A 20,688-nucleotide genomic window follows, 5' to 3' on the forward strand; every position below is an offset into this window, starting at 1 on the left:
CTATTACTAGTAGTTCTGTGAACAGTAGACCTCGAGCAGTTATAAACTACAGCCTCCTCTTATACTGTCATCAGAGTGCATCCTGTCTGTATGTCGTGTCGGCGAGATATGAAAACGGCTAATGGCTGTTGGGATTAGTGTATCAAGAATGCTAACATTAAAGGCTGAACTCCTTTAAGACAAACTGGCAACAGGTCAGCCCGAGTTGAAAGCAGAGAAATGTCGAGAGAAAATACTATAGCTGCGTTTACACCAAAGTTATTAACAAAATGATTAAAACATTGGATAGAATCTATACAATAAGAGAGAATAGGGTTGTATTTCGTTTGTTCGCATCGAAACATGTCAACTTGTGGATTGCATACCGGAAAAACGGGAATGGTTTAGATCTCCAATTTTTTCACATAGATTCTAAAATTATCAATCTCGTCATTCATCGGATATGAATATCATAATTGAAATGTGCATGCCATATGTTAATATAGAACTCTAAAGAGACTACCTCTTCGTAACAGATGGTTAAAATTGGCGACTAAATTAATCGCCAGTCCAATTTTGTCAGGTTGGCATTAAGTTGAGGAAGGTTTCTAAACAAGATTTGAGTTTTGTCACTTTACTAGGTTAGCACCAAGTTGAAGAACTTTTCTATACTACAATGAAGGAAAGAACTGGCTTATACACGTACGGAATAAGAAAGCTTGACGCATCATCACGTCTAAACTACTGGGCTGAAATTAACTTGAAATTTTTAGATAGATTCTTGATTAACCGAGGATGGTTCTAGGCCTACTTCAAACTCTTCACGATTCCACTCGGTCAAGTTACTAATACAACAGAGGATTTCCATTCAGAAAACACAGGTACATTCTAGTGGGGATCAATAGAGAAGTTACAAAGAAGAAGAAAAAATCAAATATTTTTTACCTCTCCTAGTTGTCAGGTCGGCATTGATAGAGCTCAGCTGCTCAGTCTGTTGGTTGAAACGCTGCAACAGCTTGGAAGAATAGCCACCCACCTGAAACAAGTTCCATTAAGGGGCGTGTACATTAGTCAAGTTTACTTGAATCAAGTTTTATATAAAATGAATTAAATTAATTTTTTCTTGCAACTCTGTATCGAAATCATATATCAAATTTGAAAAATGAATTTGTAAAACTATAATTTACAGTACCATATTATGTTTTGGTATTATGATATGTTATTAATGTTTTATTCAGCTATCAAGTTGGTGAAATGTAACTATTTCTGTACTAGAAAATCATGCAGGCCATTCAAGGCCATAAATTGATAAAACGCAATAGATCTAGAACCAGTGGGTAACCTGGAACTCACCCCTACACACAGACGTATAGTCTTGTAGGGGTATTCTAGTAATAATAATACTATCAATTTTATTGTATAGTGCATTTTAAAGAATAAAGAATTTTGATTGATTGATTCATTCATATGATGGACAAAGCAACAGAGTCATTTTTAAGAGTAATTTTTCATTTCAAATGTGATCCCCAAAAAAATCTACTGACAAAATACTATTGTCTAAGGAATATTTAGCTGTTTCCATAATTTTCATTAACTCTGTATAATTAGAAGTTACATGTTACAAAGATTAATATACAACAGATCATGAGCGAGTTCTCAATAACACAGGAGGTCACTATAGTGAGATCCACGTTATAATGGCAGTGTTTGATTAGCAATGGTATTGCTATCCTTGTCTATCATTCAATAAAGGGGATATCGATATCTCTTTCTCGCTTTGCTCTGTTGCCAAATCATCTTTCAACAATGTAGAATCAATAATTAACCATCAAAATATTTCATCTTAATCGTGAAATCAATGAAAATCAAAATAAATTTTCATATATAAGATGAAATATTTTTCTAACAAATTATTAATTCTACCTTGTTAAAAGACGATCTGGCAACAGAGAAAAGCAAGAAAGAGATAGCGCTATCCGCTTTGTTAAATGATAGACAAGGATAGGAATACCATTGCTAATCAAACACTGCCATTATAACGTGGACCTCACTGTAGTTCATACGGTATTCATATTTTAAATGTAAAACTATAGAAGGATAGTGGACTTACCTCATCCACTTCACTGTCGGCGTCATCGTCAGCATGATCATCATCATCATCTCCATCATCAGCCGCCATCTTGCTGACGTCATGATCCGACTGATCCGACGTGATCTGATTGATGACGTCAGACACGTCCGGAAGCGTCTCATTGTCGGACGATGATGTCGACGAATCTCCTCCTCCACCGCTCTCCACCGCTCTCCCTCCCCCTTCTCCTTTGCTTCTCCTTCTTCCCCCTCCACCTACTCCTCCTCCTCCTGACGCCCCCTTCCCCAAAAACTCATTGCCGCCAACGTCCGGCAAAATGGCCGCCAAATCTTCTTGGTTGATCACCTGCACACAAAATGACAGCAACTTTCAATTTCGAAAAAATAACACACAACTGGGTCATTTTCTTCCCTTCCCTTAATTTTCTGCGGGTTGTCACAGGACTCAATACTGGTATTTAGGATGCAGAAGAGTTGTTTGGATAATTTTGAAGAAATCTCCAAGAAACTCTTGTAGGGGTTCATTTAATAGTTACAGGGTCGGTTTCCGAGCTCGGGATTCGGCTAAGTTCTAGACTTCAAACAGTCAGAAAATTGTCTCTCCGAAACGAGGCGTAGTAGACGTTTAGTCCACGTTTAAATTAAATTTCGAAAAACTAGAAAATTGAACACTAAATAAAATGAAGAGAAAAAAGTGTGAAGTTTAAGCTATTTTGAATTATTCAGGAATGTTTAATTTCGTCAAGGATAACAGTTTCCAATTATACAATATGCAGGATCGCAAAAGAATTGGCAATACATGTCTATAAAACTTTTTAATACTCTCCCTAATGAGATAAAGAGTAAATGACTATGAGAGTTTTAAACGGGTTTTGGAGAATTTGCTCGTTGGAAAATGTTTATATAAGGTAGATGAGTTTTTCGAAATTCAATTTTTAAAGTTGTGAACACATTTGTGTGAATGTTTGTTTTTGACTTGAGAGTGCAATTGATTTTGAAAATAAAATAGATTAAAATAATGAAAATAAAATGTGATATTTAATGTGATATTGCTGTAAGCTGATGACGTTGTTATGAAATTTTTATGTTTTTGACAATAAATTATTTATTTATTTTTATTTATTATAGAAATGATAAAATAAAGATTATCATAAAAAGTGTGACTATGCCCCATTTCGGAGAATCAATTTCTGACTACAGCTGTTTAAAGTCTAGATCTTAGAGCCTGTTCACATGACAGTGATTTACGCCACTACCTCCGTAAACAAAGCTGTAGTGCATTCGTGTGACGTCAGCACAGATAGGGCTCCTACACCAATAAAAATTCGTTGATTTCAGCTGATCAATATCAGTGTTTTTATTGGTGTAGGAGCCCTACCTGTGCTGACGTTACACGAATGCACTACAGCTTTGTTTACGGATGTAGTGTTTACGCTTGGTTGTCGCGCGGTTGACCAACCGAGCGGTTGCCAGGTATAGGGAAACACATGGTGCCGTACACATCCATCGCTCGGTTTTAGTAGTCGCCGGCGAATCGCGGCGGTTGTAGTCTCCAGTCCAACCGCTCGGTTGTCGGGCGGCTCGATATACTAGAGCAGGCATGAGCATGAGAGCGTACACATGTATTCAGTCAACCGAGCGGTTTCGAGCAGAGCAGTCCAAATAGTGCACATTCTATTACAATTTCAGTTCAATTGAAATTTATTCTATTAAAATTTTCAGTTTAGTTAGTTAGTTCATTTTAAGACATCCCTTGCCCAGATTGGGATATTGAATTAGAAATAAGCAAATCGTTATTTTTGTTAATTTATTAAAAACATATTTGAACTTACATTATAAAAATTAATAGTATAAATACTTATTTTCATTACTTGTGTTTATTATACAAGAATCAAAACATTACTAATAATATAATCATATTGACATTTGAAAGTATAAACTCAATCTTCCCCATTAAAGCATAATTTAACATAATCTTTTATGTTATTTAGGTACATAATGAGTTCTTTTTGGTCATTTTTAGTAAATTGAATAGCTTTCTCAAAAATTGATATTTTCAGAAATTTTTTGTTTCATTCAATCAACAATACCATGAATGATTTATCTTTCAAATCTCATGGATTTATCTCTTACCGTATTTGAAATGTTCTGTTCCAAATATTTAAACTTTAGGCGCTTATATCTCAAAAAGTAATGATCGGAAAAGTGTTTTTCTGAGAAAACTTATCCACATTGATAGCTTGATGATATACAAATCTAAAAACTTAGAAGAATATCACCAGTGTTTGGGAATATGTTGTATGAATTGAGTGATTAAATTTTTGACCGAGCGAAGTGAGGTCTAAGATTCAAGTCGACGGTTTGGAATTTCTCTTAATGTTTAAATGTTTATATGTTTTTATGTTGCGCATTTACGGCGAAACGCGGTAATAGATTTTCATGAAATTTTACAAGTATGCTCCTTTTTTAATTGCGCGTCCTCGTATATACAAGGTTTTTGGAAATTTTGCATTTGAAGGATAATATAAAAGGAAAAAGGAGCCTCCTTTATACGTCAATATTTGAGTAAAAATCAGACTATGGAATTATTCATCATAAGTCAGCTGACAAGTGATTACACAGATGTGTGGAAAAGCCAGTCTATTGCTGTATTTCCGAAAGGTTCTATAGTTTCAATCAGGTACTTGTGCATGAGAATACTGCGTGAGGTTTACTATTCACAGAACTACTAGTAATTTGAAGTTTACATTGATCTTTTAGAACCACAATTTTTAATATGGTCAACTGCTTCTGCTCACATAACAATTCTCAATTCATTAAAATGTAACAAAATAAATTGAATTTTTATTTTTTTTACCTGGAGATGTTCAGATATGGACAATGTTGATGATGGTCTATCAAGTTGTGTCATTTCATCCTTTTCCAATTCTCTGTCCGATTTCTCTTTCTCTTCTTCCTGATCCTCCTCCTCTTCTTCTTCTACGTCATCACCCTCCTCATCATTTGAAGACGATTCTGTTACTTGTGTTGCAACAGACGCCGCCTGTACACAAAAAACATCATAAATTAAAACTCATTTATTTTTAAAACTTCAACTGAGTTGTGGTCGATGTTGTAGAAACGTTCCATGATGAAATAAAAACACATAGATGTTGTCAGTTTTCTACACTTTAATTTGGTACACGACCATGGTTTCGTCAGCTTGAAAATGTGACCTGTGTGGTCACGAAACCATGGTCGTGTACCAAATTAAAGTGTAGAAAACTGACAACATCTATGTGTTTTTATTTCATCATTCATTTTTCTAAGGGCCGGTTTCCGAGCTCGAGATTTATCCAAGTTCTAGACTTTATGCAGCTGGAGTCAGAAAATTTGCTTTCCGAAACGGGCGTAGTCCTAGGCCACGTTCAAATTGAATTTCGTAAAAGTAGAAAATTGAACACACAAAATAAGAGAAAATAATGTAAAGTTTCAACTATTTTTAATTATTTAGGAATGTTTCATTTCGTCAAGAGAAAAACGTTTTCAATTATAGAAATGAGAAAATGAAGATTTATTTTGCTGCAACTATTTACTGCGACTACGCCCCCGTTTTGGAGAGCCAATTTTCTGAATCCAGCTGTTTGAAGTGTAGATCTTAGAGCCTGTTCACATGACAGTGATTTACGCCACTACCTCCGTAAACAAAGCTGTAGTGCATTCGTGTGACGTCAGCACAGATAGGGCTCCTACACCAATAAAAATTCGTTGATTTCAGCTGATCAATATCAGTGTTTTTATTGGTGTAGGAGCCCTACCTGTGCTGACGTTACACGAATGCACTACAGCTTTGTTTACGGATGTAGTGTTTACGCTTGGTTGTCGCGCGGTTGACCAACCGAGCGGTTGCCAGGTATAGGGAAACACATGGTGCCGTACACATCCATCGCTCGGTTTTAGTAGTCGCCGGCGAATCGCGGCGGTTGTAGTCTCCAGTCCAACCGCTCGGTTGTCGGGCGGCTCGATATACTAGAGCAGGCATGAGCATGAGAGCGTACACATGTATTCAGTCAACCGAGCGGTTTCGAGCAGAGCAGTCCAAATAGTGCACATTCTATTACAATTTCAGTTCAATTGAAATTTATTCTATTAAAATTTTCAGTTTAGTTAGTTAGTTCATTTTAAGACATCCCTTGCCCAGATTGGGATATTGAATTAGAAATAAGCAAATCGTTATTTTTGTTAATTTATTAAAAACATATTTGAACTTACATTATAAAAATTAATAGTATAAATACTTATTTTCATTACTTGTGTTTATTATACAAGAATCAAAACATTACTAATAATATAATCATATTGACATTTGAAAGTATAAACTCAATCTTCCCCATTAAAGCATAATTTAACATAATCTTTTATGTTATTTAGGTACATAATGAGTTCTTTTTGGTCATTTTTAGTAAATTGAATAGCTTTCTCAAAAATTGATATTTTCAGAAATTTTTTGTTTCATTCAATCAACAATACCATGAATGATTTATCTTTCAAATCTCATGGATTTATCTCTTACCGTATTTGAAATGTTCTGTTCCAAATATTTAAACTTTAGGCGCTTATATCTCAAAAAGTAATGATCGGAAAAGTGTTTTTCTGAGAAAACTTATCCACATTGATAGCTTGATGATATACAAATCTAAAAACTTAGAAGAATATCACCAGTGTTTGGGAATATGTTGTATGAATTGAGTGATTAAATTTTTGACCGAGCGAAGTGAGGTCTAAGATTCAAGTCGACGGTTTGGAATTTCTCTTAATGTTTAAATGTTTATATGTTTTTATGTTGCGCATTTACGGCGAAACGCGGTAATAGATTTTCATGAAATTTTACAAGTATGCTCCTTTTTTAATTGCGCGTCCTCGTATATACAAGGTTTTTGGAAATTTTGCATTTGAAGGATAATATAAAAGGAAAAAGGAGCCTCCTTTATACGTCAATATTTGAGTAAAAATCAGACTATGGAATTATTCATCATAAGTCAGCTGACAAGTGATTACACAGATGTGTGGAAAAGCCAGTCTATTGCTGTATTTCCGAAAGGTTCTATAGTTTCAATCAGGTACTTGTGCATGAGAATACTGCGTGAGGTTTACTATTCACAGAACTACTAGTAATTTGAAGTTTACATTGATCTTTTAGAACCACAATTTTTAATATGGTCAACTGCTTCTGCTCACATAACAATTCTCAATTCATTAAAATGTAACAAAATAAATTGAATTTTTATTTTTTTTACCTGGAGATGTTCAGATATGGACAATGTTGATGATGGTCTATCAAGTTGTGTCATTTCATCCTTTTCCAATTCTCTGTCCGATTTCTCTTTCTCTTCTTCCTGATCCTCCTCCTCTTCTTCTTCTACGTCATCACCCTCCTCATCATTTGAAGACGATTCTGTTACTTGTGTTGCAACAGACGCCGCCTGTACACAAAAAACATCATAAATTAAAACTCATTTATTTTTAAAACTTCAACTGAGTTGTGGTCGATGTTGTAGAAACGTTCCATGATGAAATCAAAGAAGTTCAGAAACGTATCACTGCAGCCAACCACACATTTTTCTCTCTTATACGCATATTTAAAGCTAGGAATGTACACCGTGAATGCAAGATAAAACTATAATATCGGGGCACCGAGCTTCGCTCGTTATTTTCATCTATTGATAAACAGAGCACAATTCTCTGAAATGATCGTGTTTATATTTCACAGCTGGCTATAATATGTCATCTTATGAATTTCGGGGATGAGATATTTTGATTTTTCACGTACTCACTCACTTTTTTACTATACACAGCTGTTTCAGCCAAGGATGAATTATCCTTTTAATTTCGTTCAGCGAGTTTTCCCAAGGATGAGACCTAGTGCAATCGAATTTTTATATCATAAACCTACTATGTTCCAAATTTCGTGAAAATCGTTAGAGCCGTTTTCGAGATCCGTTGAACATAAATAATAACCAGATATAAAAATATATAAATACAGAAATTGCTCACTTAATATAATAGGATAAAAGCATTATAAGGACAGTTGTGTGCTACGGGATAAGGACAGTTGTGTGCTACGGAAGTGAGACATGGACAATGACAGCCAGAACAGCCTTGAATGTATTTGAGAGAAAGATGCTGCGAAGAATATATAGACCGGTGTGTGAGGCAGGACAGTGGCGTATCCGTACTAATGCAGAGTTAAGTTAGGCGCACACAGATCGTCATCGGACGGACGGCACGCATCGGACGATTAGATTTAATGCATTGTTTTCAATTGGATCGGACGATGCGGACGTATAGGTATTGAAAACCGTATATGCCAATTGAAAACAATGCATTAAATCTAATCGTCCGATCCGTCCGATGCGTGCAGTCCGTCCGATGACGATCTGTGTGCGCCTACTTTTAGCAACACTCTATAGAGAGAGAACCCCCACTATCGGCCCACATAAGATTGATGCGGCTCCGATGAGCAGGACATTTGCAACGGATGCCAAGGAAGGTATTCGTGGGACAGCCTGGAGGAAGGAGACCTGTTGGAAGACCAAGAGAGCGATGGGAGGATAGAGTGGCAAATGACCCTAGGGGAATGCTACGTGTGAGGAGATGGAAAGGTGCAGTAATGGATAAAGATGGCTGGAGGCAAATTTTAATTGAGGCCAAAGCCCGATTTGGGCTGTAGTGCCATTGGAGAGAGAGAGAGAGAGAGAGAGAGAGAGAGAGAGAGGAGAGAGAGAGAGAGAGATCATAAAAACTACTACTACGCACCGTAACGGAAAGCCAATTTTCTGACTCCGGCTGTCTTGGCTAAATCCCGACCTCGGAAACCGGCTCTAAATTTACAATATTATGAAAACGTTGATGAAATATGATTCTTAGATAATATCTCACATGCTGCTTACATAAATTTGTGAAAATGATAAGACGGCATAGTTGTCACGTTTCTTATTCTACCGTCTTCTAGAGCAGATAGCGGTGATACAAGTTATCAAGGTATGTATATCTGATGTGATATTGATTGTAGATTTTTGTTGATGATAATCAATTCTCAAATCTCAAATATACTTTAATCGTTAAAGAAATCTATTTTTTCATGATTTAATAATAGCTTTTTCATAATAAGTTATTGATGTTGAATGTTTTTTTAGATAAAAAACAGATTTTTTAATGTTTTTATTACAAGAATATAATTAATTGTGGATTTAAGTGAAATTTTCAATATTTTTGACGATTGTGAAAGAAGATAATTGTTTGGATTTGTATTTTGAAATTAATTAATCTGATAAATTCAAAATTGTAGTAGATACATTTTTTGGACTCAAAATAGTGTGTGAATTAAGTTATCATTTTTACATAACCTCTAGACTGTGCATTCAAAATTAAGGTTTAGAGCAGTTTTGGGCGAATGCCTGTTGTTTTTACCTGGATTGTATTTGTATATGAGAGAATAAATAATAAGAAATGTTTACACAGTCTACAGACGAACTGGCAACGGAGCGGAGTTGGAGAAGGTTATCTATCCAACGTTGACTAATTCTATTAGGCTAACGATTTGGGATTAGCCAGCTTAGAGCCAATTTAAACCGAGCTGGTGCATTTGGGCCTAGAATTATTATTATTTTTATTATTATTATATTTTTGTTGTGTGAAGCCACAAATTCTGAGCGGTGCTCAAGTGGCATACAACATGTCATTTTTAGAATGGAGTCACATGAATGCTCTAAAACACTCCTCAATGGTATAAGGACAAGCCTCTACCAGTGTCCTAATTATCTTTGAAAACAAATAACTTATAGCTGCTACACAGCCTTATATCCTCGGGAATGCAATTAAAACACTTGAGTCCTGAATAATACGGTCCCTTTACGAGAAGAGTCAGTCTATGGATAGGGAACTGGAGTAATCCTGTATTTTTACCTCGTGTTTCATAAGTATGACAAATTCGGTTAGCATTAAAAATATTTTTGTTTTTGAACACAAACGAAACAACTTCAAGGAAGTATATCGCTGGAACTGTAAGTAGTCGGAGTGCCTTGAATATGGTCTTACAGGAGAAAGATGGACCCACTCCCCCAAAATCCGAAGTGCTTTTTTCTGCATTTTTAAGTTTGTGTTCAAATGAATTCTTCCAGCCCCCCAAAACAAAATACTAAATCTGAGAAAAGATAATATAAAAGATAATATATATTTAACACCTACTAACCTTTCCCTCTACCTATGAGGTGATTATGCATGTTAAAAGAAATACTAGAAATGCTGATTCGCATGGATACAATACAAGAAATAGAGGAGACTATGCTTCACTGTATCACAGAACAGCTCTTTTTGAGAAAAAAAACAACATATATGGGCCATTAATTTTTTAGAAGGCTTCCTACTCATTTGAAAAATTGTGAAGATATGAACGTTTTTGAGGTTGACAAATTCTCTACACTTTTTGTTCAGTGGAATTTTGTGATATTCCCAACAGTTCCCGAGATATTCGCTCTTGAATGTGTGTAATTGTTAAAATAACAGGTTTTTATCCAATGTTTTGCTCTTTAAGGGCTTTTAACTCTTCAACAATGCATCGTGAAAATAATTACTCATCGTAGGTTTGTAACATTGAATTCTCTTTGAAATGATGTATTATTTTACTATTCCAAGTTTTCCTTTGATTGTTATTGAAGCTTCAATGCAGGGGGTGAAAATTTTTATTGCTGCAACAAGTGTCAGTCAACTCAGCGGTTCCACACCTTCAACAGAGGAGATAAAGATGCGCATTTTTTCTATGTTCACCTAGTAACTAGTCCAAATCTAGCTGCAGAGTAAAAAATTGTGTCACAGACACCCCATTCAAATGTCATTGTCAAACGATCAATTGTTGCAGCAATTAAAATTTCACCCCCTGCATTGAAGCTTCTATAACAAAGGAAGGAAAACTTGGAATAGTAAAATAATACATCATTTCAAAGAGAATTCAATGCTCTACAAACCTACGATGAGTAATTATTTTCACGATGCATTGTTGAAGAGTAAAAAGCCCTGAAAGAGCAAAACATTGGATAAAAACCTGTTATTTTAACAATTACACACCTTCTAGAGCGAATATATCGGGAAGTGTTGGGAATATCACAAAATTCGACTGAACAAAAAGTGTAGAGAATTTATCAAGCTTCATTTTTGAATCGTTAGTTATGTCGGTTGAACGCATTGTTCTCAAGATATTAGCGTGGGAGCAAAACGCTGAAAAATGAAACTTTCAAACCACCCTCATCCCCCTAGCACATGAGTTAGGAATGAGGACTTTTGGTATGTTCTCCTCCCAACTAGTAAAGCTGCAACAAAGCTGCAAAGTCAAAAATTCTGTTTAAAACATTCCCTCTAAATTCCTTTGTCAATTGGTCTATTGTTGCAATAATGGAGATTTCACACTCAACACTAAAGCTGCTGCAAAAGGTGTAGGAAAATTCGTAAAGGTGTGAAATTATACATGAAATATAAGAGAATTCAATGCTCTATAAGCTCATAATCGATATTGATTTTTCCCATCGATTTTTAAAAAGTTATGAGAGCAAAAATAGAAGAAAATTGGTGGCAAACGTGTTTTTTTTCAAAAATTTCACACCTTCAAGAGCGGATATCTCGAAAACTAGAGGATATATATAAAAAGTTGTAGATTGAATATTGTAGTAAATTATGTAAGCTTTAATTTGTTATATGACAGTCAAGTTCTTAAGATTCATGGTTTTTGAGTTTAATGCGAGAAACCAAAAAATGGTACCTTCAAGCCAATGTACCTTAGCACATGGGGTAGGGGGTGGGAACTTTTGATATGTTTACCTCCTTACTACCCTAAACAGAACTGCGGGGTCAAAAATTGTCTTCTCAGCTTTTCCCTCTATAACCTTTCCTTGACTGGACTATTAGTATTGTTGTATGTATGTTTGAATAGCTTATGCTTGTAAACTACAGCAGTGGAAAGTCAACTTTTTCTTTCTTGTATTGTGTCTATTGTTGTAATGACTCCTCTAAACACGGACTTGTTCCATATTAGAGGGAGTAATTTTCAGGGAATATATTGTAAAATGTACTTTGTGGAAATAAAATGAATTTGAATATTGAAGAGTACTCACATTACGCTGCTTGGCTCCAGAAATTGTCGATGTGAGCGTTTCAGTAGGCTGTCTACGGGAGCTGCGCAGTCTTATACTAGACGAAATAGTTTCCTTCCTTGTCGGCGTCACAGTTCTGCCATTCGTCTCTCTCTCTCCCTCTGCCTCTCTCACAATCTTGCGTCTCACTGCCCGCGTCGAATCAGTACCGTTCATGTTCTTAAATACTCCTCCACAATCATCATATTTACTCCTGGATCTCGAAGTAACCGTTCTCGAGTCACCGTTACTACCACACTTATCCTCTACTTTCCTTGCGAAATCTAGGTGAGAACTGGTTCTTGAAGTAACAGTTCTCGAGTCACTGTTACTAACCTTCCTAATATTCATATCTTGGGGGGAATCACGATTTGATCTAGATGTAACAGTTCTCGAGTCACTGTTACTACTACACTTTGCACTGTTCAACGAATTTAACCCTTCCATTTTGCTCGGTGAATCACGGTGAGAACTGGTTCTAGATGTAACAGTTCTCAAGTCACTGTTACTAACCTTTCCACTATTCATATCATTGGGGGAATCACGGTGAGAACTGGTTCTGGAAGTAACAGTTCTCGAGTCACTGTTACTAATCTTTCTACTATTCATATCTTGGGGGGAATCACGGTGAGAACTTGTTCTGGAAGTAACAGTTCTCGAGTCACTGTTACTACTACACTTTGCACTGTTCAACAACTTTAACTCTTCCATTTTGCTCGGTGAATCACGGTGAGAACTGGTTCTAGAAGTAACAGTTCTCGAGTCACCGCTACCAGATGTAACAGTTCTCGAATCACCGCTACTACAACTTGAAACTTCTTCAGTTCTATTGAAGCCACAGGCAGTCCTAGTTTTGAATGGTGATTCACGACGACGGGAGGTAACAGTTCTACCAGAAACACTATTACTGCTGCCTTGGTAACTGTTCCGGTTACTGCGATGGAACGCAGCCGCTGCCGAGCGGAGCGAGTCCCTGTCGCTTTGCAGTGTGTCTATGGCACTGGATAGTCTAACGGGTGACACATTTTCCAACTGCAAAGCAAACGAGATTCTATCAATTCCGGAAGATTAGTTAAAACATATTCAAATATTTATAAAATAGAAATATAGTACCCTTTATTTTGAAATTGATAAAATAATAGATTAGAAATACGAATTATATTATTATTTTATTAACTTCCGGACGTCGCGCTGTTGTAAAAAGTACAACAGTGTCAGTTTTTTGCTGCCAAAACTATTGAATGGGGTGGTGTCAGTGAATGAGTCACCTATGCATTCCAAAACTTTCCCCCATCACTCCACTGAGTTGCAGTATCAACTGAGCAATGGTTCAGTCTTTAGGTGCCATTTAGTCGCGACAGTGCATAAGATAGGGAAAGACTGTATACGGGGACTGTAAACTAACCAATAACACAGAATTGATGGGTTTGCTTGGTGTAACTTATTGGGCTATGAAATGGTAATCATTCAAATGTTCATAGGCGTGAAATAATCCAAGAAGATGGAAAAAGTAATTACACAATTAATAAATATGTTTTGACAGTAAACAGAGTACATACAGTAACACTTGGAAAATTGGATTACAAAACATCCCACGGCGTGGATTGCTATTCGTGGATTAGCGTGGGTCTACTTTGCGGCGGGCCTTAAGGCGTTGCACCCTTCATTCTGCTAGTGCTACCTGGTCGCATCGAATAGGCATGAACGTTTGATCATCTCATAATTCACCCTCGCACTTCCCATTGCCCACGCACAAGCAAAAAGCTCATGTGGGCATCATCCTCAATAAAGAATAGTAATGAAAAATAAATGACTGCAGTGAATGTAACCCATTGAAATGAAAAAATATGTTTTTAATACATCTCAGTTCAAAATGGATCAGGACATCATCGTTGCTAAAATGTATTTGAATTCAATGAAAATGTACTGATAAACTAAGCTGTCTCAACATTGATGAACGTTAAATTAAATCAATCATTAATTAACCTTCCGGGACGTGCACCGTTGTAAAAAGTACAACAGTCAGAAAGTTTTTCGTTTTAATTGAGAAATTCACATCCGTGAGGTGAATACCTTCAAGTATTCCTCCGCGACATCTAGCTCCGCCCATAGACAGAAATATTGTATTACAATCAATCACTGGTCATACCCTATTCAGTGTTGAAGAGACCGGTGTCAGAAGTGTTGTACTTTTTACATCGCGCGCGTCCTAGCTTAGTGTAAAGTTTGAAGTCTAGTGGTCCATTTTTCGAAAGTGAGTGTGATTCTACCGTTAGTTTCAGATGAGTTATTATTAATTTTGTTAATTATAAACAGTTTTGACAATTTTCGCGATGTCAAATGTTCTAAGATGGAATAGACCGACTCCTCAATAAAAGTAGTTCAGAAGATGAGCAAAACATTGACTTTTCAGATGACAGTGAGGAAGTGATAGAATACAACGAATTTTCGGATGATAGTGAATTAGAAGGTGACAATGGAAGTGAATGAGAAAACAGTAATTTTGTTGATGAAAATTCTCCCGAACATGATGATACTGTATTGAGTTTATTCTTGGGAAGGATAACCATTTGGTGTACGTCTGAAGTAGCAACAACCAGCAAGACTGAGAATAAAAATATTATAAAAACTCTCCCTGGTACAAAGAAGGTGGCTAAGAATGCAAAAGATAAAGAGTTGAAGCATTTTTATCAGTTATCAGCCTTGATATAATTGATGAGATTTTATATTGCACTAACCAGCATATTGTATCTTTAGTACCTCAATTCAAAAGAGAGCGAGATTGTTTACAATCGAATAGAACTGAAGTGGCCTGAACAAACAAAAATTGAGAAATAAAAAAGAAATTCAAACATTGAATGAAAGGTATGTTTCTGTACGGAGTTTTTACTATGTGTATTAAAAGTTTTCTAACATAACCATTATTTCTTTACAGTTCCCTCTAATAATTATTAAAAATCCAAAACATACTGAAAATATCATACTAACATTCAAAAATAGTCTTGTAATGAAAATAATGGTAAAAGTTGCACATATAAATTGATATAGTAGCTATTTTAATGAAGGACCCAAGTGTTGTATAAAGTACAACGCGCGCGTCCCGGAAGGTTAAAAAATAACTATGGGTCGGATAAAAATGATTCAAATTATGAAATAGGAGTAAGGTGCCAGCATAATACCGGGTGATTTGTTATTCTCTGTATTAAACTTGTATGTGTGTGAAAAAATAAAATTTGAAATTGAAATTGATTCAAAAAGGACTTTACAACTTTGAACATTCATATAAATTTTATCAAACAGAGCTGGATTTGGTGTTGTTTTAAAGGAAATCACTCCAAGTTTTGACTCTTGTAGTCCGCTAGTGCCTGGTCGCGCCACACAAGCGCTAGCGGCAGTTACGTCAAAGATGGCTGCCTTCACTGGACCCGAGCGTGCTTGCTGTGTGTTTTGGTTTGAGGAATCGAAGTTTGCGACAACAGTTCACCGTAATTTTCGTATAAACTACACTAAAGATCCTCCTAGTCAAATTCAAATTCATTTATTTGCCATAAAATAATACAGATTGATAAAATAAATATTCTAACTTACAAAATGGCACTACCGGCAAAGAAAACTTGTGCGCCGGCAGTGAGTTCGAACAACTAGGTACAGCAAACATGTCAATAGAAAGAAAAAGAGCTTATTCAAACCACTAGAATAACACAAATTATGGAAACCAGGTCACATCTCAAAACTTACAAACGATAAGATAAGATAAAGTAACAAAATCACAAGCAAATGACAAACTTGAAAAGACCAATTCAAGGAAGCCATGACAATTTTTTGTTTTAATTTATAACACAAGAATGAAACACTACATAATGGATATAGATAATTTAAAATAAACATTTATCCTAATCCAATCCAGTATAAGATTCATTATGGATTTTTTAATTCTATTAATAATGAATTCAGTTGGGACTTTATTTATAAACAAGTAACACTGATATTCAAACTGACTTCTACATACACGTAAGCTGGTAAAGTCAATATCAAATTGTAATCGATTGGAGGGACGCAAATTATATGGATTATTCCTTAAGTTGAATGTGTCACTATTTTTATTAATGAATAAAATGATTCTTTTAACATATGTTTGCCTCACTGTGAGCACCTGGAATTCTTGAAAAAGCAGTCTACTAGGGTACAATCTTGGCCTGCATAATGCAGCTCTGATAAGGTGTTTCTGTAATGTGAATAATTTGTTCATATGGATATCATAAGCAGCCCCCCATATCTCAATTCCATATTGGAAAAGTGATTGCGCATAAGCATAATAAATCTTTTTCATTATTACCAAATCAGCTATTTGATTTAGTTTATAAAACTTATAAATTCGATATTTAAGCCGTCTGCACATATATTCAATATGGTAGACAATGTATAGTTCAATATAGTAGGCCTACAATTTATGAGTGGCAAAAATGTTTTGTAGAAACAGGGTGTTCAGTAAAACATACAAAATCCTCATAAGAAGTCGTTGAGTGAAATCGACTGTCGATGAGATGTCTGCAGGATAACCAACGGGAGTCACATAGAACATCTTTAGTTAAAGGTGAAGAAACTTGAAGTGTTTTTCTTTGAAACAACACCAAAACCAGCTCTGTACCTTGTTTAATAAGATTTAAATGAATTTTCAAAGTTGTAAAGTCCTTTTTCAATCACCCGGTATATTATGGGAGAAGATAGAGTGTATAAATAACATGAGATAGAAGTTAATAGAAATGTACAAACAGCGTTGATTACAAAAAGATGACAACTTGGAAATTAGAAATTGCATTTGTTTAAATTCTAATTAATTAATTAATAATAATTATTATTAAACGAAAATCCTAATTAAATTCTGTACTTCAGATACTGTTGCTGATGAGATGTTGTTATATTTATCCATAATGAATACTATATCTAACACTAATGAAAAAATATCAATAATTATTTTATAATGACAACAGCCCAGTGTTTTCATCAAATGCTGTAAATCACCCAGAAGACTTCTGCTACTTATTACCTACCTCTGCAAGCAGTAGACGAAGTCTTCGAGTAATTTACAGCATTTAATTAGAATTTTCATTTAATGATAGATTAGTGATTATTGGGACACCACTTACAGAGCAACTGGGCTTTTGTGCAGATCTCTTTCTCTCTTTTTGACACTCCTCCTCCTCCACTTCTCTCGAGCTCTCTTCGTCGGATGAGTGTGATGATGCTTTGCGATCAGTAGACTTGTGCTTCATGGCCGATATTTTCACCTTCATTGGATTGGAGGGATCCGGTTGCCGAGATCGGTAGTAGTTTTCACTAACCTACAACCATAATAAACGTTGAATTTGAATCTATTTTTAATTTCCTTGCCCTATTACCATAGGTAAGGAGAGTATTTCTCTCCGAAAAAATTAAGGTACCCCAATTTCTACATTTCTATACGTTTCAAGGTCCCCTGAGTCCAAAAAAGTGGTTTTTGGGTATTGGTCTGTATGTATATGTGTGTGTGTGTGTGTATATATATATATATGTATGTGCGTCTGTGTACACGATATCTCATCTCCCAATCAACGGAATGACTTGAAATTTGGAACGTAAGGTCCTTTCACTATAAGGATCCGACACGAACAATTTCGATCAAATGCAATTCAAGATGGCGGCTAAAATGTTGTCAAAAACAGGATTTTTCGCGATTTTCTCGGAAACGGCTCTAACGATTTCGATCAAATTTATACCTAAAATAGACATTGATAAGCTCTATCAACTGTCACAAGCCTCATATCTGTTGAAATTACAGGAGCTATACCCCATCTATGCAAAGTTCGATTTTGGGTTCCCAATTATCAGACTTCAAATACAATTTAAACAAAAAAATTTAAATGGAAAAGATTGATCATGCAAATCTCTACAATTAATGTTCAGTAACATGTTCACCTAAAATTGAAAATAAGCTTGAAATTAGAGAAAATGTTATTATTTCAATTGCAAACTGGTGGCAACAGAACTGTTAATTCTATTAAATCATTCACTATGAAGAGATAGCAGACTTCGTGTGTCTGCAGCGCTATTGTTCTGTCACCAGCTGTCTCAGATCTTAGAATAGTAGATTTGATATGCGCGGGAACACTAGCGTCAGGTGATCAATTTTCATAACGGCAAGGAAAGTTGTGTGAGTGCGCCACACCAGATTTTTTTTAAATAACACAGCTGACCCTCGAATGACAGATAAACAAGAACAAGAGATGAGCTAATAGTTCCGTGAATGCTTTAGCTTACTATAGTGAGGTCCACGTTATAAAATGGGAGTGTTTCATTAGCAATTGTATTGCTATCCTTGTCTATCATTCAAGAAAGCGGATAGCGCTATCTCTTCCTCGCTTTTTTCTGTTGCCAGATCATCTTTTAACAATGTAGAAATATAATTAATTAACAAAATATTCAATCTTGATTATGAAATTATTGAAAAATATAATTTCTTGCTTAATAGAATATAATGGATTATTTTAAACGATAATGAACAGTTAATATTACATCGATAAACCGGTATCAGCTACCCTCCATAGAAGGGTTTTCTAGCTTTAAACAGCTGGAGTCAGAAAATTGGCTTTCCAAAACGGGTGTAGTCGTAGTTTTTATGATAATTTTCATTTTATCATTTATACAGGGACCGGCATATTAATCTGACGATTTTGTAGTAATTGTTATGTTGGTACCACTGTCACTGAAAAGGCGGGAATGTTGTACATCGACAGGTCTATTCGTGCCATTTCAGTAGCCAGTATGTCGTGGTCAAGTGAACATCGAGCGTTTGTGATGGAAACTTAATTCAAGAGAAGTTCGGTTATTTTAACACAGCGTTCATTTCGCAGACAATTAAATTTAAATCGACACGCGCCTGTTCCCAGCAGGAATACGATCTTGTTGTGAGTAAAGAATTTTAGAAACTCGTCTGCTCAAGAAACGAAACCAACAGGACGAAAATGGACTGTGAGACCACCTTAAAACATAAACGCGGTGAGAGTAGCTGTTACACGGTCTCCACGACGTTCAGCAGCGAAACATGCTGTTGCGCTAGCCATTTCTGATCGAAGTGTACGACGAATTCTTCATTCCGACCTGAAATTCCATCCGTATAAGATAATGTTAGTGCAACAACTTAATGCAAATGATTGGGAACATCGCACAGCCGCTTACGAGATAATTCTCGAAAATGTCCACCAGGATGCCGTTATTCTTTCGAGTGACGAGGCACATTTTCATTTGTCGAGATTTGTGAACAAACAAAATTACTTTATTGGGCAGCCAATAAAGAAAATACAGAACTAAAGGAAGTCATTCAAAGAGAAATTTAAGTAATTCCACAAGTGATGATTGAGCGAGCAATGGCAAATTTTAGAATTGGGTTGAGTGAGTGTGTGAAAAGTAACGGAAAACATTTGGATGACATAATCTTCAAATGAAAATACATTGTGAGTAATCTATGTAATTCACTGTAAATTGCAAAATTTGATCTTTAATTTGATATATTACATGTTTCAATTGAACGAAACATACTTTAATTATTATCCATCAAAAATCTTCAGGTTTTTATTTCGGACTCTGTATAACTGGAAACGTTTTTCATGGACGAAATGAAACATTCCTAAATAATTAAAATAGCTGTGACTTTACACTATTTTCTCTTCATTTTATTTTGTGTTCAATTTTCTAGTTTTTCGAAATTTAATTTAAACTTTGACTACGACTACGCCCCGTTTTGGAAAGCCAATTTTCTGACTCCAGCTGTTCAAAGTCTAGAACTTGGCTAGATCCCGATCTCGGAAACCGGCCCTAAACTGTTTGAGATGAAATTTTAACTCAGAACCGACGTTAACTACAGTTCCACCTAGCACGTCAGGCGTACCAACTTCATAATGAGGATCTTAAAATAGTCAGGCGTACTAACTTTATAATGAGGATCTTAAAATAGTCAGTCAGGCGTGCCAACTTTATAATGAGGATCTTAAAATAGTCAGGCGTACCAACTTTATAATGAGGATATTAAAATAGTGTGCGATTTACCAGATCGCTTCGCCACTTCATTGCTCCTACCTTCTTCTCCTCTTCCTCTGAGGAGGAGCTGCTTCTCCTCCTCCTCGTCCCCGCCCCATCCTCCTCCTCACTGGCTGACTCCGATTCGCTCTCACTCCACGTGTCTCGAGATCCCTCCTCAAACGAAAATAAATCACAGTTTCAATTCAATTTATTCACAACACACAAAAATACAATAATTAGAAAAAAACAATCTATACTATAATAGAGGAAAGAACTGGCTTATACGGACATACACAACTAGCGCCCAGCGGTCAAATGGGAGTGATACATGGCTCCGATACACACTTACACTGTTTACGTCGTGACGTCATCACTGCCAGTCACATCTCACTCACTCTCTCTC

General features: G+C 35.8%; 1 protein-coding gene across 1 annotated transcript in view; it reads right to left on the reverse strand.

Annotated features, from left to right (window-relative positions):
• LOC111050219 overlaps positions 1-20,688 on the reverse strand; it is a 112,114-nt gene that overhangs the window by 76,655 nt on the left and 14,771 nt on the right. The window contains 7 exon segments of the mRNA XM_039435273.1: positions 925-1,015; positions 2,090-2,416; positions 4,928-5,142; positions 7,286-7,532; positions 12,213-13,262; positions 17,378-17,572; positions 20,343-20,459. Coding sequence (XP_039291207.1) covers positions 925-1,015; positions 2,090-2,416; positions 4,928-5,142; positions 7,286-7,532; positions 12,213-13,262; positions 17,378-17,572; positions 20,343-20,459 — 2,242 coding nt within the window.

The sequence above is a fragment of the Nilaparvata lugens genome, chromosome 9 (genome assembly GCF_014356525.2).
Source record: "Nilaparvata lugens isolate BPH chromosome 9, ASM1435652v1, whole genome shotgun sequence".
Lineage (NCBI taxonomy): Eukaryota > Metazoa > Arthropoda > Insecta > Hemiptera > Delphacidae > Nilaparvata > Nilaparvata lugens.